The sequence below is a fragment of the Saimiri boliviensis genome, chromosome 2 (genome assembly GCF_048565385.1).
Source record: "Saimiri boliviensis isolate mSaiBol1 chromosome 2, mSaiBol1.pri, whole genome shotgun sequence".
Classification (NCBI taxonomy): Eukaryota; Metazoa; Chordata; class Mammalia; order Primates; family Cebidae; genus Saimiri; species Saimiri boliviensis.
In genome coordinates, this window is record NC_133450.1 from 94,088,613 (window position 1) to 94,110,434 (window position 21,822).

The 21,822-nt window shown below is 40.6% G+C and overlaps 1 protein-coding gene across 4 annotated transcripts in view; it reads left to right on the plus strand.

The window, feature by feature from the left end:
• Positions 1-6,432: 6,432 nt before the first annotated feature.
• The window catches only part of DLGAP5 (DLG associated protein 5), a 69,745-nt gene continuing 54,355 nt past the window's right edge, over positions 6,433-21,822 (plus strand). For 3 of the 4 annotated variants that reach the window (XR_012516312.1, XM_074393917.1, XM_074393918.1), the window contains exons 1-7: positions 6,472-6,555; positions 10,242-10,477; positions 14,313-14,506; positions 16,626-16,688; positions 18,083-18,167; positions 18,593-18,715; positions 19,677-19,747. Coding sequence is in view for 3 of the 4 variants with exons in the window: in XM_074393917.1 (XP_074250018.1) it covers positions 10,243-10,477; positions 14,313-14,506; positions 16,626-16,688; positions 18,083-18,167; positions 18,593-18,715; positions 19,677-19,747 (771 nt within the window). In the remaining variant the exon portion in view is untranslated. Of the gene's footprint in view, positions 6,556-10,241; positions 10,478-14,312; positions 14,507-16,625; positions 16,689-18,082; positions 18,168-18,592; positions 18,716-19,676; positions 19,748-21,822 lie in introns of all 4 variants that reach the window. The other variant, XM_039468818.2, reaches the window with a different exon arrangement.

Genomic DNA, 21,822 nt, shown 5'->3' on the forward strand with positions numbered 1-21,822 from the left:
AAAGCCGTAATAATTAAAAACAAAAAAACAAAAAAACTCTCATTAAAGAAAAGCCTGGAACCTAATGATTTCACTCCTGAATTTAATCAAATTTTTTTTTTTTTTTTTTTTTTTTTTTTTTGAGACAGAGTCTCGCTCTGCTGCCCAGGCTGGAGTGCAGTGGCTTGATCTTAACTCACTGCAACCTCCACTCCCCTGGGTTCAAGCGATTCTCCTGCCTCAGCCCCCTGAGTAGCTGGGATTACAGGCATGCACCACAATGCCTGGCTAATTTCTGTATTTTTTAGTAGAGACCAGGTTTTATCATGTTGGTCAGGCTGGTCTTTAACTCCTGACCTCAAGTGAATCCGCCTGCCTCAGCCTCCCAAAGTGCTGGGATTATAGGCGTGAGCCACCATGCCAGATCTAACCAAACATTTAAAGAACTAACATCAATCCTACCTGAACTATTTCAAAAATTCAAGGAGCGGGGAATACTTCCAAAGTCAATTTACAAGGCCAGTATTACCCTGATACCAAAACAAGACAAAGACACATCAAAAAAAAGAAAACTACAGGCTAATATCTCTGATGAATATTGAAGTGAAATTCCTCAACAAAACTCTACTAAATCGGCCAGGCGCAGTGGCTCAAGCCTGTAATCCCAGCACTTTGGGAGGCTAAGGTGGGTGGATCACGAAGTCAATAGATCGAGACCATCCTGGTCAACATGGTGAAACCCCGTCTCTACCAAAAATACAAAAAAAAATTAGCTGGGCATGGTGGTGCGTGCCTGTAATCCCAGCTACTCAGGAGGCTGAGGCAGGAGAATTGCCTGAACCCAGGAGGCGGAGGTTGCAGTGAGCCGAGATCGCGCTATTGCACTCCAGTGTGGGTAACAAGAGTGAAACTCCATCTCAAAAAAAAAAAAAAAAAAAAAAAAAAAAAAAACTCCACTAAATCAAATTCAACAATGCATTAAAAAGATCATTCATCATGGCCAAGTGAGATTTATCCCAGAGATGCAAGGATGGTTCAACATATGCAAATTAATCAATGTGATACATCCTGTTAATAAAATGAAGGACAAAAACCATATGATCATTTCCATTTGATGCTGAAAAAGCATTTAATAAAATTCAACATCCCTTCATGATTAACATGTTCAAAAAACTGGGTATACAAAGAATATACCTCAACATAATAATAGCGATATATGACAAACCCACAGCTATTATCAGATTGAATGGGAGAAACTGAAAGCCTTTCTTCTAAGATCTGGAGCATGACAAGGATGCCCACTTTCACCACTGTTACTTGACAAAGTACTGGAACTCCTAGCTAGAGCAATCAGACAAGAGAAATAAATAAAGGGCATCCAAATTGGAAAGGAAGAAGTCAAATTATCCTTGTTTGCAAATGATATCATCTTCTATTTGGAAAAACCTAAAGACTCCACCAAAAAACTACTAAAACTGATAAATTCAGTAAAGTTACAGCATACAAAATCAGGAGCATTTAAATATGCCAACAGTGAACAGTCTGAAAAAGAAACAAAAAAAGTAAAGCCATTTTCTTTTTTCTTTTTTTCTTTTTTTTTTCTTTTTTTTTGAGACGGAGTTTTGCTCTTGTTACCCAGGCTGGAGTGCAACGGTGCGATCTCGGCTAACCGCAACCTCCGCCTACTGGGTTCAGGCAATTCTCCTGCCTCAGCCTCCTGAGTAACTGGGATTACAGGCACGCACCACCATGCTCAGCTAATTTTTTGTATTTTTGGTAGAGACGGGGTTTCACCATGTTGACCAGGATGGTCTCGATCTCTTGACCTTGTGATCTACCCACCTCAGCCTCCCAAAGTGCTGGGATTACAGGCATGAGCCACCGCACTCGGCAGTAATCCCATTTTCAATAGCCACAAAATAAAATGAATTACCTAGGAATTAACATCCAAAGAAGTGAAAGATCTGTACATAAAAACTATAAAACACTGATGAAAGAAATTGAGGACACCAAAAAAAAATAGAAAGGTATTCTATGTTCATGGATTAGAAGAATCAATATTGTTAAAATATTCAAAAGCAATCTTCAGATTGAATGCAATTCTATCAAAATACCAATGGCATTCTTCACAGGAATTGAAAAAAGGTCCGAAAATTTATATGGAATCACAAAAGACCCAGAAGAGCCAAAGATATCCTGAGCAAAAAGCACAAAAATGGAGGAATCCCATTACCCAACTTTAAATTATGCTACAGAACTACAGCAACCAAAACAGCCTGGTGCTGGCATAAAAACAGACACATAGACCAATGGAACAGCATAGAGAACCCAGAAGCAAATCTACACAGCTACAGTGAACTCATTTTTAACAAAGGTGCCAAGAACATACGTTGGAGAAGACAGTCTCTTCAATAAAAGGTGCTGGGAAAACTGGATATCCATATGCAGAAGAATGAAACTTAACCCCCGGCCTCTATCTCTCGCCTTATACAAAACTCAAATTAAAGTGGATTAAAGACTTAAATCTAAGACCTCAAACTATGAAACTATTAAAATAAAACACTGAGGAAACACTGCAGGACATTGGCCTGGGCAAAAATTTCTTCAGTAATACTCCACAAGCACAGACTACCAAAGCAAAAATGGACAAAAGGATCACATGAAGTTAAAAAGCTTCTGCACAACAAAGGATACAATCAACAAAGTAAAAAGACAACCCATAGAATAGGAAAAAGTATTTTAAAACTACACGTCTGGGCTGGAGGCAGTGGCTCACACCTGTAATCCCAGCACTTTGGGAGGCCGAAGAGAGCAGATCATGAGGTCAAGAGATTGAGACCATCCTGGCCATGGTGTAACTCCATTTCTACTAACAATACTAAAAAATTAGCTGGGCATGGTGGTGCCTGTAGTCCCAGCTACTCAAGAGGCTGAGGCAGGAAACGCTTGAACCCGGGAGGCGGAGGTTGCAGTGAACTGAGATCTCACCACTGCACTCCAGCCTGGTGACAGAGTGAGACTCTGTCAAAAAAAAAACCAAAAAGACTACCCCTCTGACAAGGGATTAATAACCAGACTATGTAAGGAGCTCAAACAACTCTATAGGGGAAAAAATCTAATAATACAATTAAAAATGGGCAAAAGGTTTGAATGGACATTTCTCAAAAGAAGACACACAAGGCCAGGTGTGGTGGCTCACCCCTGTAATCCAACACTTTGGGAGGCCAACACAGGTGGATTACCTGAGGTCAGGAGTTCAAGAGCAGCCTGGCCAACACGGCAAAACCCCGTCTCTACTACTGGAAGTCATGAAGTGAAATAAGCCAGGCACAGAAAGACAAACATCACGTTCTCACTTATTTTTGGGATCTAAAAATTAAAACAACTGAACCCATGGAGATAGTGAATATAAGGATGGTTATCAGAGGATAGGAACGGTAGTGAGGGGTGGGGAATGTGAAGGGCGTGGGGTGCATTAGTCTGTTCTCACACTGCTAATAAAGGCATACTCGAGACTGGGTAATTTATCTATCTATCTATTTATTTATTTATTTTTAATTAATTAATTTTTAAATTTATTTTGAGACAGAGTCTCACTCTGTCACTAGGCGCCAGGCTGGAGTGCAGTGCCACAATCTCGGCTCACTGTAACCTCCGCCTCCTGGGTTCAAGCAATTCTTCCGCCACAGCCTCCCAAGTAGCTGGGACTACAGGCGCACGCCACCACGCCCAGCTAATTTTTTTATTTTTAGTAGAGACGGGGTTTTGTCATGTTGCCCAGGATGGTCTCGATCTCTTGACCTCGTTATCCACCCGCCTCGGCCCCCCAAAGTGCTGGGATTACGGGCTTAAGCCACTGTGTCTGGCCTATTTTTTTATTTTTTATTTTATTTTTATTTTTTGGAGATGGAGTCTCACTCTGTAGCCCAGGCTGGAGTGCAGTGGCACGATCTTGGCTCACTGCAACCTCCGCCTCCCAGGTCTGGTTCAAGCAATTCTCCTACTTCAGCCTCCCAAGTAGCTGGGATTACAGACATGAGCCACCATGCCCAGCTAATTTTTGTATTTTTTGTAGAGATGAGATTTCACCATTGGCCAGTCTAGTCTTGAAATCCTGACCCCATGATCCACCCACCTTGGCCTCTCAAAGTGCTGGGATTACAGGAGTGAGCCACCGTGCCCGGCTGAGACTAGGTAATTTATAAAGAAAAGAGGCTTAATTCACTCACAGTTCAGCAAGGCTGGTGACCTCATGAAACTTGCAATCATGGCAGAGGGGGAAACAAACATATCCTTCACATGGCAGCAGCAAGGAAAAGTGCCGAGCAAAATAGGGAAAAGCCCCTTATAAAACCATTAGATATCTTGAAAACTCACTATCAGGAGAACAGCAGCATGAGGGTTACTGCCCCTCTGATTCATTTAACTCCCACCAGGTCCCTCCCACAACATGTGGGGAGTATAGGAGCTATTAATTCAAGATGAGATTTGGGTGTGGACACAGCCAAACCATAACAGTGGGAATGGCTAATGGGTAAGAAAAAAATTAGAAAGAATGACTAAGACTAGTTTGATAACGTAACAGGTGGACTATAGTCAATAATAAATTGCACATTTTAAAATAACTAAAAGTACACGTAGAATTGGATTGTTTGTAACAGAAAGGATAAATGCTTGAGGGTATGGATACTCAATTTTCCGTGATGTGATTTTTTTTGTTGTTGTTAATTTTTTGAGAGGAAGTCTTATGCTGTCATCCAGGCCGGATCGCAGCGGCGGGATCTCAGCTCACGGCAACCTCGGCCTCCCGGGTTCAAGTGATTCTCTTGCCTCATCCTTCTGAGTAGCTGGGACTACAGGTGTGCACCATCATGCCTAACTAACTTTTGTATTTTAGTAGAGACACGGTTTCACTATATTGGCCAGGCTGGTGTCAAACTCCTGACCTCGTGATCTGCCCACCTCGGCCTCCCAAAGTGCTGGGATTACAGGCATGAGCCACTGTGCCCAGCCAGAAAGGTGACCATTAAAGACTGACAACTGAACATGCTGGAAAGCATGTCAAACAAGTGGAACTCTTATACATGGCTAGTGGGAATAGTAAAATGGTACAACCACTTTGGAAAACTGCTTGGTGATTCCTTATAAAGTTAAACACACCCATAGCCAAGGGTGATGGCCCTCGCCTATAGTCCCAGGTATTCAAGAGGCCAAGGCTGCAGTGAGCTATGATTGTACCATTGCACTCTAGCCTAGGGGACAGAGTGACCCTGCTTCTAAAAAAAATTTTTTTAAGTTAAACATACCCAGAATGACCCAGAAATTCCACTCCCGTATTTCCTCAAGAGAAATAAAATATGCCTACAAGGACTTGTGTAAGAATGTTTTCAGCAACTTTGCTCATAATAGCTAAAAATTGAAAGCAATACAAAGCTGTCCACTGGTGAATGCATAAAGTCTTCAATGGAATGCCTCTCAATAACAAAAACTACTAACTTCTGGTTCATGCAGACCCAAAAAAGTACCCATCACTTTCATTTTTAGGGCATTAGAGATCAGAGGAGTGGTTGCTGATGCGGTGGGAGAAGAATTGGAAAGACACAGGCCACCCTTCTGAGCGATGGAAAAGCTCTACGTCCTGATTGGGTGGTAGTTACACAGGAGTTGACATTTACCAAAACTCATCAAATTGTCCACTGGGGGGAAAATACTATTATTTTCACTGTACAAAAACTTCACCTCAACAAAAAATGGACTAGAAAAGAAAAAAAAGGGGAGGGGGGCTTGTGACGTTGAAAAGTAACACTAAATGATGTAAGGAGATAACCGGGGAAAGCCTTTTGTTTAAAATGTCTAGTAAAGAAAACATTCCAGGAAGGTCTGCTGGATTCTGTGACTAAACAAGAATATTAAAAAGCCCTGAACCCAGCGTGAGCAACGTAGTGGAGCCCTGTCTCTACAAAAGTTTTTAAAAGTTAGCCCGGCGTGGTGGGGCGCGCCTAGAGTCCCAGCTACCCGGGAGCCTGAGGTGGGAGGATGGTTTGAACCCGGGAGGTCCAGGCTGCAGTGAGCAGCGGCCCACTGTATTCCAGCCTGGGCGACAGAGTGAGACCTTGTCTCAAAAAAAGAAAAAGAAAGAAAAAGCACTGCGAGCTTTGGGGGAGATTCCCGCAGCCCAGTTCTGCGAGGGACCCAGCATCACCTCTTGGGCTCCGCCGCCCACTCCTGCACTTCACCGGACAAGAGCGCCCCGACTGCTCCACCCCTTCTAATCCCGCGTCGTCGTCCCGCCTATTTTCCTTCCCGCACCCATCTTTTGAATCGTCCCTTCACCTTTCAATCAATTCAAAGGTCGCACGGAGCAAACCAATCGCAAGCCTCATCGAGTGGAAGGGGCGGGATCTTCCCCGGAAGTGTTGGTTAAAGTCCCTCCAATCAGAGGCTTGGTGCAGCAAGTTTGAATTTCGTGGAGGCTCGGGTTGTGAGGATTCCTGCTTCGGAGTTGGCGGTGGTCGTCCAGATCGAGTGTTCCTTACTTTTTGTTTGTTTGAGGTTTCACGCTAGAAGGTGCCTCAGGTAGGTGGGTCTAGAAGGGTCTGAGGACCGGGGGCTGCTAGCGGGAGCCAGTCAGAGGCAGGCTCCTCTAGGACGGGGTTACCTTGCCCTTCCGGAAGCTGGTAACGCGAGTCTCCAGAAGAGTCAGTCTGTTTGCCGTGACCTATCTACTAGTCAGCGTTTCACCACCGGGGCGTACTTGGCATTTGGGGTGAAATTATTCTTCACGTCGAGGGACGTTTAGCATCCTTAGCTCCGACAATAAATTCCCGTAGCTCTTCCCAGATCCCATGACAACTAAAAACGCCCGGTGGAGAACCTCTAGTCATGCAAAATGAACGCATTCTAGACTTGCAAGCTGGAGGAAACGCCACTCAGCCAAACAGAATTTAGGTGTGTGTCAAGAACCAGGCTGCCTGGCTTGGGATCCCAGCTCCACCGGCTTTTAGCTATGCTAATGTGAGCAGTTAATTTACCTCATCTGTTCAAGAGCGATAATAGTAACTGCCTTTCAGGGTTATTCTGATAATTATACCTTTAATGTTCTCGCTCTTTCTCTCTCTCTCTCTCGCTGTGGATAGTGCTATCCCGTATTTAAAATAACTAATACATAAGTCTTGGTTGTTCTTCAACATTTAGCAAATTAATACTCCCGGAGATAACAAATAGTGGAAGAGAGTTCTTGATAAAAAGCACAGTCATTTGTCATTTCCCTCGGGTCTTAGAGCTGAATGTTACTAACATGCAGGTCAGACAGATTTTTTGTGTGTGTGTGTGTGTGTGTGTGTGTGTGTGTGTGTGTGTGATGGAGTTTTGCTCTTGTTGCCCAGGCTGGAGTGCAATAGCACAATCTCGGCCCACCGCCACCTCTGCCTCCCGGATTCAAGTGATTCTCCTGCCTCAGCCTCCCAAGTAGCTGGTATTACAGGCACCCGCCACCGTGCCTAGCTAATTTTGTGTTTTTAGTAGAGACGGGATTTCTCCATGTTGGTCAGGCTGGTCTCGAACTCCCAACCTCAGGTGATCTGCCCGCCTCTGCCTCCTAAAGTGCTAGGATTACAGGCGTGAGCCACCGCACCCAGCCCAGATTCTCATTTTTTATACTTTGTTGATTGTTTAGAATCATGTAACAATTTATTGCATTTCTTGTGCCAATTTTTCCATTATCTGGAGTTTTCTAGTAGATTTAATTCTTGTTGAAGAATATACCATAGTGTGGCTATCACAGAGCCTCCCCGCTTCCCCCCCCCTTTTTTTTTTTTTTTTTTGGAGACGGAGTTTCGCTCTTGTTACCCAGGCTGGAGTGCAATGGCGCCATCTCGGCTCACCGCAACCTCCGCCTCCTAGGTTCAAGCAATTCTCCTGTCTCAGCCTACTGAGTAGCTGGGATTACAGGCACACACCACCGTGCCCAGCTAATTTTTTGTATTTTTAGTAGAGACGGGGTTTCACCTTGTTGACCAGGATGGTCTCGATCTCTCGACCTCGTGATCCACCCGCCTTGGCCTCCCAAAGTGCTGGGATTACAGGCTTGAGCCACCGTGCCCGGCCTCTATTTTTTTGTATTTTTAGTAGAGACGGGGTTTCACCATGTTGACCAAGGATGGTCTCGATCTCTTGACCTCGTGATCCACCCGCCTCAGCCTCCCAAAGTGCTGGGATTACAGGCTTGAGCCACCGCGCCCGGCTTCCCCCTTTTTTTTTAAACTGCCAAGACTTCTGAGAATCAGTACCCTTTCTCCAGTTTGCTTTGGTGGTTCTCTGTACCAGCTCCACTTTTTCTTTTTTTTTTTTTTTTTTTTTTTTTTTTTTTTTTGAGATGGAGTTTCGCTCTTGTTAACCCAGGCTGGAGTGCAATGGCACGATCTCGGCTCACCGCAACCTCCGCCTCCTGGGTTCAGGCAATTCTCCTGCCTCAGCCTCCTGAGTAGCTGGGATTACAGGCACATACCACCATGCCCAGCTAATTTTTTGTATTTTTAGTAGAGACGGGGTTTCACCATGTTGACCAGGCTGGTCTCGATCTCTTGACCTCGTGATCCACCCGCCTCGGCCTCCCAAAGTGCTGGGATTACAGGCTTGAGCCACCGCGCCCGGCTTCCACTTTTTCTTTTTCTTTTTTTTTTTTTTTTTTTTTTTTTGAGACGGAGTTTCGTTCTTGTTACCCAGGCTGGAGTGCAATGGCGGGATCTCGGCTTACCGCAACCTCCGCCTCCTGGGTTCAGGCAATTCTCCTGCCTCAGCCTCCTGAGTAGCTGGGATTACAGGCACGAGCCACCATGCCCAGCTAATTTTTTTTTGTATTTTTAGTAGAGACGGGGTTTCACCATGTTGACCAGGATGGTCTCGATCTCTTGACCTCGTGATCCACCCGCCTCGGCCTCCCAAAGTGCTGGGATTACAGGCTTGAGCCACCGCGCCCGGCTCAAACTCCACTTTTCTTTGTTCTCCCCAGTTGGATCCACTGACATCGTCTTTATTGCCCTCTTTTGTTTTGCTTGAATATAGATCTTTCCTACAAAATGGTTATGCCAAGTAAACTATATGATCTCCTGCGTGTGTGGGTGTGTGTGTGTGTGTGTGTGTATGTATATGTATGGCTTTTCTTTTTTTAAATTTATAGAGAAAGGGTTGTGCTATGTTGCCCAGGCTGGTCTCGAACTTCTGGGCTCAAGCAGTCCTCCCGCCTCTGCCTCCCATAGTGGTAGGATTACAGGCCTAAGCCACCGGGGGGTGGGCCTAAACTATATGATTTCTTGTTCTTGTATGGATGAAAATAATGGAGCAAAGTGATACGGTTATTGTGAACTGTATATTTGGTTTTGTTCTGTTTTCTGGAAAACGCCTAAAATCCTTGGATATCTTTTTGTATGCTAATGATTGATGGATGGCTGGAGGCCTCTCAATAGCATCAGGATTGGGCTGGTCACTAGACAGACCAAGCCAGGATTAGAGAGTTGGGACTTTCAGCCCCACCTCACAACCTCTGTGGAGGGGAGAGGAGCTGAAGGTTGATTTGATCGCCAGTGGCCAATCATTTAATCACTCAAGTGTATGTAATGAAGCTGCCATTTAAAAAAAAAACAAAAAACAAACCTGAGTTTGGAGAGCTTCTAGGTGGGTGATCACATGCAGGTTCCTAACCAGCAGTGTTACCTGAGAGAGCATGGAAGCTTCTTGTTCCTTTCCACATACCTTTCCCTGTGCCTCTCTATCTAACTCTATCCAACTATTTGTATCCAGTTGCCTGTTGATTGTCCCTACATGACTAGCAGGCACCTGGTGTGGGGTTTTTGTTTTTTGGCTTTTGAAGAAATGTTAGACTACCTGTATTCATCATCATGGGTAAGGAAACCATTCCGTACGCAGTTCTTCACTTACTTACCCTATTTTCACCTTTAGTTCATGCTTTTATTTTTTCTGGTGTTCTCTATGGTAAGCCCAGAGCCTCTTTTATTGGGTACTGTAGCTTCTTGGCTTTCTGTTTATCAGTCAAGCAAGTTCCTATTTGAAACTCCCAAATAGGTTGTAGCTTCCTATGCTCTGATAATCTCCTTCCCACTTTTCAGTGTTATGTACTTATTTCATTGTGCATTTTCATATTTTATTTCAGAAGTCTCTGAAGTGGGACAGGAGATGAACTGTAATCTTAATTTTTTAAACAATGAAAATTCATATAAGTTGGGTTTTGTGCTTTTTCTTGACAGGATGTCTTCACATTTTGCCAGTCGACATAGGAAAGATTTAAGTACTGAAATGATTAGAACTAAAATTGCTCACAGAAAATCACTGTCTCAGAAAGAAAGCAGACATAAGGAATATGAACGAAATAGACACTTTGGTTTGAAAGATGTAAATATTCCAACCTTGGAAAGTAGAATTCTTGTTGAATTAGATGAGACAGCTCAAGAGCTTGTTCCAGAAAAGGCCAATGTCAAGCCAAGTAAGTAAAGATCTATTGTAATTTTAAGAGCGAATAATAGTTGGTTTAATGCCTGTGTGAGTAAAAAACCCTGGCCAGAAGAGTTTTGAAATACTGTTCTAAGTAATTTTTCTTATTTGGTTTTTTTTTTTTTTTTTTTTTTAATACAAGAGGCAGGGTCTCACTGTCACTCAGGCGGGAGTGCAGTGGTATGCTCACTGTAACCTCAAATTCCTAGGCTCAAGGAATTCTTTTCCTCAGTCTCCCAAAGTGTAGGGATTACAGGCATGAGCCGTGGCGCCTAGTTCCTTAATAACCTGTTTTCTACAACTACTGTCTCTTAGGCAAAGCCATTTACCTATAGAATATTATAACACTTTGTTATCCATATTGCCTTATAGAAATCCTAAAGTTTTTATGGAGCTTGGGTAAGATAAGTGTTGACTAGATAAATTGATAAGAAATGTATAAATAGAATAAAGAATACATGAAATGAGAGTACTTTGTCAATGGAAACATTACTAAGAAAACAGCAAAGAATTCATCCTTGCAGTTTCCCCAGAAGGACTGGGACCATTAGGATGAAAAGAACCAACTAAAGAAGAAAGGAATAATCTCAGAAAAAGATGAAAATAGAGCGTCTTAGAAGGCAAAGGATGCTACAGAGAAGAGAATGGAAACTGAGAAATGACTTCAGTCAGGAGTCACCATACTCCTATTTGTTGTGTTCATATAGCAGGCATTAGGAACTAGATGGCATTGAAATAACGCTAGGATAAATGGGGAGTGGTAGAAAGAACCAAAATTTTTTTCTGAGAATGGGTAGTAGTATTACCTCCTAAGTCATCGCCTGGCCTCTACTCTTGTCCTCTCAAATGTTCCATTTCTTAACCAAAATCAAATAAAAGTCTGTGTCAATATGCTATTAAAATATCCTTTATTTCCCATTTCTAGAGGCTTAGAGATAGGAGTGTTCCTGATGTTTTAGAGAAATCAAGTAGGTAACTGGCTAGAAAAGAATGAACAAGGGAGATAGATTGCATAGAATCCTGGGACCATCATTGTAAGGACATTGGCTTTCACTCTGAAATGAGAGGCCATTAATGATTGTTTTTTTAGTCTGATTTATGTTTTAAAAGGATCACTTTGGAGCCAGGTCTGTAGCCCCAGCTACTCCAGAGGCTGACACAGGAAGATCTTGAGCTCAGGAGTTTGAAGCTTTAGTGTGCTATGATGGTGCCTGTGAATAGCCACTGTACTTGGACCTGGGCAACACAAAGAGATCCTGTCCCTTAAAAAAAAAAAAAAGGATCACTTTGGCTGCTGTGTTGAGAATAGATTGTGGGTTAGTAGGTACAGCATCAGGAAGAGCAGTAAGTAGACTATTGCGGTAATTTAGTTGATATTAAAATATGAAAAGCCAAGGGAAAACTAGTAAAGAACCAGGGAACAGTGCAAAGTAATGCAAGAGGATAACCAGAAGAATGTGCTGTCCTAGAAACCAAGTGGAAAAGTGCATATCAAGGAGGAGAGACTGATTAACTATATTAGTATTGCTTGTTAGATCCAGTATATGGGAGGTGAAAATTTGGACTTCACCACTGTGGAAGTCATTGGTGATCTTGATGAATAGTTTGGTGGAGAGAAATTCAGGGAGTGAAACTCAGATTGGAATGGGTGAGTATAATCAAACCCTTAGATATAGTTTCTAGTTTATAGAAAACATGGGGCCTAGAGGAACAAGAAAACAAATATAGCTTGCAGGACATTAAATAGGAAAACTGACTACCTTTTGTCAGTAAGACAAGGCATGAAGAGTGCGGAGAAGGATCTGTTTTGTATGAAGGGACTTAAAAGGCATGGTGGCTCACGCCTCTAATCCCAGAGTTTTGAGAGGTGGGAGGATCATGAGGTCAGGAGACCATGGCCAACATGGTGAAACCCCATCTTTACTAAAAATACAAAAATTAACTGGGTATGGTGGTGCGTGCCTGTAAACCCAGCTACTCCAGAGACTGAGGGTGGAGAATTGCTTGAACCTAGAGACAGAGATTGCAGTGAGCCAAGATTGTGCCACTGCACTCCAGCCTGGCAACAGAATGAGACTTGGTCTCAAAAAAAAAAAAAAAAAAGAGAGACATCCAAATAAAATATGTAGATCTTACTTGGTTCTTGATTTAAATAAATAGATGGCTTAAAAGGCCTCTTTGAAGCAAATAGAGAAGTTTAAATCTGGACCCTATAATAGATAACAAGGAATTACTACTGATTTTGTTTAGTGTGATGACGATGTGTTAAGGCTATGAAAGGAAATGTCTGTTTTTTAGAAGTATATACTGAAGTATTTATAGATGAAATCTTCTAAGTATAATATGTTTAAACAACTCCAGGAAAATTTTCGTAATCATTGAATCTGGGTAATAGGTATATGAGGTTCTGATTGTGTATTAGAAATTTTTCATAATTTTGAAAATAAGAGAGGAGTTTTAAAGAGTGTTGGAAATAGCCCAGGTGCAGCGTCTCATGCCTGTAATCCTAGTACTTTGGGAGCCTGAGGTGAATGGATCACCTGAGGTCAGGAGTTCAAGACCATCCTGGGCAACATGGTGAAACCCCATCTCTACTAAAAATACAAAAAATTAGCCAAGTATGGTGGCACGTGCCTGTAGTCCTAGCTTCTAGGGAGGCTCAGGCAGGAGAATTGCTTGAACCCAAGAAGCAGAGGTTGCAGTGAGCCAAGATCACGCAGTATACTTCAGCCTGGGTGACAGAATGAGACTCCGTCTCAAAAAAAAAAAGTGTTGGAAGTAGAAATACAGACAACTCTCTTGAAGAATTTTGCCTTAAATGGGACTAGAGAAATTACTACATGTTTGTAACTTTGTGACGGTTCAGTAGAGGAAAAAATAGATGAGTGAGAGAATAAGTTGCTGGAAGAATGTCCTTGAATAGATGAGAAGGGATGAAGTACATCTATTATAATAAATAGCACCTATAATTGTATTATTTATCCCAAAACTTAGCAGCTTAAAACAGTAAACATTGATTATTTAATACAATTTTTGTGGGTCAGGAATTTGAGCCAAGATGTCATCCAGAGGTATATCTGAAGCCTTAACTGAAACTGGAGGATCTGCCCCCAGGATGATGGACTCATGAACAGCAAGTTGGTGCTGGCTTTTGGCAGGAAGCCATAGTTCTTTGTCATATGGACATCTCAATAAGACTGCTTGAGTATTCTTAAGGCCCCACATGGCACCTGGCTTCCCTTAGAGCAAATGACTCTTCAAGAGAGAGCAAGGCAAACACTACCTAGTTTTAGAAGTCATACTCCATTATTCCTGTAATACTCTCTTGATCACACGAGTCAGCCCTATTCAGTGTGAGACGGGATGACACAGGGCAAGACTACCAAGAAGTGAGGATCGGTAGTGGTCAACTTGAATGCTGGCTGTCATACAAGTTAATTAATTTAAAAGTGAAGTAATAGATGCCTAATACATAGCAAGCGTTTAATATTTGAACACATGAAGGCAAAATGAATAAAAATTTTAAAAGACTAGGGGTTGAAATAACTTGTGGTTAGAGTGCTAAAGAATTAACAGGAAATATTAAAAGCATCTCCTTTTGTATGGAGGAGTCTTGCTATGTTACTCAAGCTACACTTGAACTCCTGGGCCCAGTGATCCTTCTGCCTGAGACTCCCCACTGGGTTGAACTACTACTGTGCCTGGCTTATGGAAAGCATTTTTTTTAGGAGCAGTTGAAATGACACAAAAATAATTGTTTAGACATTTGCATAATTTTTCATCTGAAATGTTTTATATACTGTGCTGTTTTGTTTTTTCCTGCCTAGAGTCAATAAAAACTGTTCTGGGTGATCAACGAAAACAAATGCTCCAAAAATACAAAGAAGAAAAGCAACTTCAAAAATTGAAAGAGCAGAGAGAGAAAGCTAAACGAGGAATATTTAAAGTGGGTCGTTATAGACCTGATATGCCTTGTTTTCTTTTATCGAACCAGAATGCTGTGAAAGCTGAGCCAAAAAAGGTAAATTTAGTGTCTTAATAAAAAGGAATAGTTTCTTTTATTTGGAATTTTCTTCAAGACATTAAATGACTATAATAACCCCTTTCCTTTAGTCTCTTTATTTACTTAAGTGGTTGGTAGAAGGTGGGAGTGACATAATAGTAGCTCAGAAGAATGAAAATCAGGTCTCTTGAGATAGCTGTAGGTAAGATGAGATGGGATAAAACTAGGAAAATGGGTAGAACCAGGCCGAACAATGTTACGCAAAGAATTTCGTGTTTATCCTGTAGGTTATGAAGAATCAGGAGAAGTTTTAAATAAGGGTAGTGCCACTGTCAAATTAATAATTCAGGAAAATACTATAGCCCTAAAGATTTTAGTCTGGAAGGGGAAGCATTTATAAATAGGGAGACCAGTTGTGAGACTACTGTAATGGAATAGGTGGGCTAGAATAGATGGAAAGGGGCAGTGGGTTTTAAAATGAGAAGATAGGTGTAAGACATCTAAAGAAAGGCATTTGACAGGACTGGTGGCCAAGTAGATGGTGAGGGGTAAAGGAAATTGAAAAAGCAGAGAGAAGATTCTTAAGCTATTAGTTTGATTAACCATGTAAATTATGCTGCTGCTAAAAGAAATAAGACAAGAAAAGGAACAGGTTTAAGTGGGTGCATGCTAAAAACCTTTTAAAAAATCTTAAACTTGTGTAGACCATCTAGATACCAGTGAGTAAAAATTTGGAAAGCAAGATGGAAATTGGTGCTAGGATGTAGATTTAGGATATAATATTGGGAGTATGGATGGGAGTTTAAGCTGTAGGACTGAGACCATTCCAATAAGGATATATAAAATTATGAAAAAGTGGGCTCTAGAGAGCACCTTTAGGTGGGCAGAAGTCAGGTACCAGGCTGAGGACTGGGCAGAGAGGCAAGAGAACTAAAAGGATAGAAGGTTAAAGGCAGAGTAATCTAAAGGAGAGCGTGGTCAGTGAGTCAGGAAGGATAAAGTTTGAACAAAAGCAGCTAGATTGTAAATTCGTAGTCACTGATGATTTGTAGTCACTGATGATCTCATTGACTGTACATTCCTGATATAAGTAAAACTTGAATATTATTCTTGGCCTTGTGACTCTCACTGATTCATTGGACAGATCCTTGGGTATTTACTCTGGTATAACCTTAGTATAATATGGAAGAGACCAAAACTAATAGGATACAATTCAAGGAAGCAAGATACAGATAAATACATTCTGTGTGAAAGGAGGGAGGTTGTTTCTGTTTGGAGGAACAACAAAGAACTACTCTTGGAAAGGGTTAGATTTAAGCTGGCTTTTCAACAATATGTACGATACCAATCACTGGTCTAAACTCCAAACAGCTATTTAAAAAGTGTTAAATAGGAACAGAGGTACAACATGGTACTAAATAATAAGATTCACCAATCATTGTTTTCATATTCTATTTATATGGTAGCCATTGATGAATTCTGCTTTCTTTATGCATTCTAGAGGAAAGACTAGTTTTTAGCACTAGGTTTTCACTGATTAGAAGAAAATGGTTTCTAATCTACAGAAGTCTGAGATTATGCTTCTTAAGGAATTTTATAGACTTAGTAAATATCTTACCACTTTTTAATCATTTTTTCTCTTGCTAGAGTTTTCCACATTTTGTGATCAAGTCTCTGTTTTCTTATGGACAGTGGACAAGTACATAATCATGAGAATCAAGAGCAAATTGTTAAAACTCAAAACTAGGAAAGCTGTAAGATAGCTCTTTACAAATAGAAAACAAAGATCCTAATACTCTAATCTACTCATCTATGGCATTCTTATTGTCTGGTTAATCATATTAATGACGATTACAATACCTGGAAAATGTGGTTTGAAATTTTCTCACTGAGGAATATGAGTGATTTTTGAAGTTACTAACTTAAACTTAATTTAAATCAGGCTAGAACAAGAAAAAAATAGGAATTTAAGTGAGCAAGTATCTTTTTGCTGCTATAAGGGATTAAGGATAGAATTTAACTTTAAAAAGGGAACTTTATTTTGTAATAAGATATGGAAGTAAACCTTTGCCAGTTCTTTTTTTTTTTATTTGCCGGTTCGTTTTTTTAAAGTTTATTTTCTTTTTGATATTCTAAGGCTATTCCATCTTCTGTACGGATTACAAGGTCAAAGGCCAAAGACCAAATGGAGCAGGCTAAGGTATAGTTGATAGTAGATAATTGTTACTAAAATGATAAATTGTACTTTTTTTCAGAGTGAATAAGTTCACTTTTAATCTAATATCAGATTCAAACATAATGGTTAATTTACTAGAGTTAACAGGTATGAAAGTCACTGCTTTTGGTATGGTGATGCAGAGTAATTTCACTTAAAATATTTACTCCAACATTCCTTATGAGATCCATGGCAAACTGTCTTCGTGTCACATTCTTGTTTTGTTTACTGGGTTCCTGTTATGCATTCAAGTTATCTGCATTAAATGCAGATGGGGAGGAAAACACACAGGGTAGGTGTTATAAACTTATGGGTCTTCACAATACTGTAAGAAAGATATCAGGAGGGTTACTAAAAGTGAAGTGGGCAAAGGGAAATAGTATGCCTCTTTATCAGGGAAGGAAGCTAAGTTCCTCTTATGCATATGTAATAGATTTTGCATTGCTATGATGTTCCTGGCATTGTTGTGCGCTTTTGGATATAATAATAAACTAAATTTCCTGTCTTTGTGGAACTTACATGTAAGGCAGTTAAAAAAAAAAACAAACATATGTCAGAAGATCATAAGTATTATGGAGAAGATTTTTAAAAAAGGATAAGGGATGTACTAGAAGTAGGTGTGGGGTAGAATTTTGATTGGGCAGTCAAAGAAGGCCTCTGTAAGATGAAAGCCTTTTTTTTTTTTTTTTTTTTTGAGACAGAGTTTCGCTCTGGTTACCCAGGCTGGAGTGCAATGGCGCGATCTCGGCTCACCGTAACCTCCACCTCCTGGGTTCAGGCAATCCTCCTGCCTCAGCCTCCTGAGCAGCTGGGATTACAGGCATGTGCCACCACGCCCAGCTAATGTTTTGTATTTTTAGTAGAGACGGGGTTTCACCATGTTGACCAGGATGGTCTCGATCTCTTGACCTCGTGATCCACCCGCCTCGGCCTCCCAAAGTGCTGGGATTACAGGCTTGAGCCACCAAGCCCAGCCGATGAAAGCCTTTTGAGTAAAGTCATGAAAGTGGAGGAGAGAACCATGGAAAAGAGCTTTTTATCCAGAAGCATTTTCTAGGCAAAATTAAAATCTCTTGAAGTGAAAGCATGTCTGGCATGTTTAAAAACCTTCAGAAGGCAAGTTATAGTTAGCAGTTTTTAATAGCTTAGGTTATTTGCATTTTCTAAAATCTGTGATTCTGAAAAAGGATGTAAGCTTTTTTGGAAGCTTAATGGAAAGCTTTTTTATTTTATCTCATTGGGGGTAGTAGTTATTTTTTTTTTTGGTTGGGTCATTTACAATGATCATATTTCAGATGAGGAATCAATTTATGGATTAAAAATATGGTGGTTTGATTCATTTTGCAATTAAATCACATGACACCTAATCTCTTAAATAGATTGATAATGACAGTGATGTTCAAGCAGTCCGACCTGGTCAAAGACAAACATCTGAAAAGAAAGTGTCAGACAAAGAGAAAAAAGGTAGGAATATTAGCAATTACTATAAATTCTCCAACGCTACCATAGCCATAATTTTAGGTGTCCAGAAGGTCAACTGGAATCTATTTATATATTTGAGACAGGCTTGTCGCCCAAGTTGGAGTGGAGTAGCGCAATCATAGCTCACTGGAGCCTCCACCTCCTGGGCTCAGGTGATCCTCCCACTTCAGCCTCCTGAGGAGCTGGAGCTACAGGCTTACGACCATGCCCAGCTGATTTTTACAGTTTTTTTAGCTATGGGATCTCACTATGTTGCCCAGGCTGATTTCAAACTTCTGGGTTGAAGTGATCCTCCCGCCTCAGCCTCCTGAGTAGCTGGGACTACAGGCGTGCACTACCATGCCCGGCTTCACAGCCATAATTTAATAACTACAAAGGACATTTGATTATTTTTTTTTTCCGCACAGTTGTGCAACCTGTAATGCCCACATCATTGAGAATGACTCGATCAGCTACTGAAGCGGCAAAGCAGGTTCCCAGAACAGTCTCATCTACCACAGCAAGAAAGCCAGTCACAAGAGCTGCTAATGGTAGGAACTATTTCTTGATCAGTTACTGAACTAGAATGTTTGGTCCTTGAGGTTTTTGTATTCTGTTTCAAAAATCAACAAGTACTTTGAGTAGGAGAGAAGAAAACAGGAAATTGTAATTCCTGAAACTAGATTCTGTGCCTTGACATCTAGTTAGCACATCATAGATGCCCAAACATTAAAGACCTGAATTGGTATAAGCAGTGTTTCAAAGTGAAAAATTAATGGTCCTAATAAATCATAGTTCATTTATTTGGGGCAATACAATGTAGCCATTAAGAACAATATTATAAAAGAGCACTTAATGACATGGTTCATGATATATTAAGTGGGCAGAGAAAAGAAGATCGAACTCTGTACAGTAGGATCACAATTCTAAAAAGCAGTATGTGATTATGTGGATATAGGACTGGAAAACCATACCCTAAGTGACAACTGAGTAATGGAATCTGGGTGATTTTTCATTGCTGTTCTTTGCAGTCTTTTGTATTTTTCTAATTGTCTATAATAAATATGTACAGGTTGAGCAACCCTAATCAAAACATTGAAAATCCTGAGCACCGACATGGCATTTAAAGGTCATGCTCGAAGGAAATGCTCATTGGGGTATTTCAGATTTTAGATTTTTGTATCAGGTATGCTGAACCTGTAAGTATAATGTACATATTCCAAAATCTGGAATCTAAAATACCTCTGGTTTCAAGCATTTTGGATATGGGATATTCAATCTGTATTTGGTATTCAGAGGGTAAAGGTCAAACACTCTGACTTTACAAACAGATGGTCTGTACTTGGCAGGAAATTCCATTTGTTTTTAACCTCTTTTATAATATGGCTTTTTATAATAAAAATTCTTTAAAGCATGTATTCCTCCTGTTGCTTCTTTTCCTTTTCCTGTTTACCTAGTATTTTAATGTAGCATTTCTATCTAGTAAAATATTTTATTTTATTGTTATTTTAGACAACAAACCAGAAACAAAGGTGCCAAATAAAGGAAGACCTGCCAAAAACATAGAAACAAAACCTGACAAGGTAGAGAATAAACATCTTTTTACTTCTAGATGCTTTGAAAATCTCATTGCTACTTTCATAAAGTTGAAATTAAACATACAGAACTGCTTCAAGAGGTTAACCTACATGTGTGTTAAAACTTCCTGAACCAGGCCAGGCACAGTGATTCACATCTGTAATCCCAGCACTTTGGGAGGCTGAGGCAGGCAGATCATCTGAGGTCAGGAATTCTAGACTGATCTGATCAACATGGAGAAACTTGGTCCTTACTAAAAATAGAAAATTAGCCAGGCATGGTGGTGCATACCTGTAATCCCAGCTACTCGGGAGGCAGAGGCAGGAGAATCGCTTGAACCTGGGAGATGGAGGTTGCAGTGAGCCAAGATGTGTGCCATTGCACCCCAGCCTGGGTAAACAAGTTAAACTCCATTTAAGTAAATAAAATTAAAGATAAATAACAAACTTCCCAGACCATAAGAAAGCATCGAGAGGATTTGTTCTTGTTTTTCTGGTATCTTATTTTCAGAGCTTTTTGTTTTGTTTTGTTTTGTTTTCTGAAAGAGTCTCAATTTATTGCCCAGGCTGGGGTGCAGTGGTATGATCTTAGCTCACTGCAACCTCTGCCTCCCAGGTTCAGGTGATTCTCCTGCCTCAGCCTCCCAAGTAGCTGGAACTGCAGGCATGTGCCACCGCGCTCTGCTAAATTTTGTATTTTTAGTAGAGACAGGATTTCACCATATTGGCCAGGTTGGTCTCGAACTACTGACCTCGTGATCCACCTGCCTTGGCTTCCCAAAGTGCTGGGATTACAGATGTGAGCCGCTGCGCCCTTCAGAGCTTTATATGTAGGGAAAGCATAATTTGGTTAGAAGATGGAGAAAAATGATAAAAACACAGCTGAGAGAAACCTTTATGGGGGAATTAGCCAAGACATAGGATGGAGTGGGGTGAAATGCATTGACTTTGTATTCATTTAGGCCTGGGTTTGAATACTCTCTCTGCTTCCAATTAGCTATATAGCCCTGGGCAAGTAGTGTAATTTATGAGTTTGTTTTCTTATTCCTAACATGGAATACCTACATAGAGTACTTGTAAGAATTAAATAAACTAAAATTTTTGCCAGCATCTGCAATGGTTTCTAATAAGGTCTTCAAAAAATATGCCCCATTTGAGGATTCCTTGGCTTATAAATCTATGATATAATTTATTTATTTTTTTATTTTTATTTTTTTTAAGACAAGAGTCTCACTTTGTCGTCCAGGCTGGAGTGCAGTGGTGCCATCTCAGTTCACTGCAGCCTCCACATCTGGGGTTAAAGTGATTCTCCTGCCTCAGCCTCCCAAGTAGCTGGGATTATAGCTGCATGCCAGCATACCCATCTGACTTTTATATTTTTGGTAGAGATGGCATTTCACCATGTTGCCCAGGGTGGTCTTGAGTTCCTGAGCTCAGGTGACCCACCTGCCTTGGCCTCTCAAAGTGCTAGGATTACAGGCATGAGCCACTGCTCCCCACCGGTGTAATTTCTTAATTTAAAAAAAGTAACAAAGATTAAGTAAACTTGCTAGATTCTTAGTAAAAAATCAAACACAGATCAAGAAAGGACACATACAATGAATCTTTGCAGATAAAGCAGCTGGACCTTATAGGTCCTCCCTTAAGATTTATTTTACCCTTAAGGATTATCACTACTTTTTGCATTGACTGCCATGCTAGCCTCAACAGTGTTGCTACTTTAACTTTTGTCCGGATTGAAATACCTGGGTTTGAGTTCATATCTTATTAAAAATCAGAAGCCTAGAAACCTCTAGAAATTATATTTAAATACCAAGTAACAAATTGACTTGAAATAGTAAATATGCTTTGTATTTTATATGGTTAATCTTTTATGTCACATTGAAAAGTATTGCTCTTGTGGTAAGGTTATTTATAATCTAAGGTTATTTAAGTAAAGGATTTGGTCCTTAACAATAGTCATTCCATAATGTTAGATTTCTGACTTTAAACCATTGTAATTATCAACATAATTTAAGTAAACAGGTCTTTGCTTGTTGAGTAAGTTTTTCCATATTAATTATCTATTATCTTTTAATTTG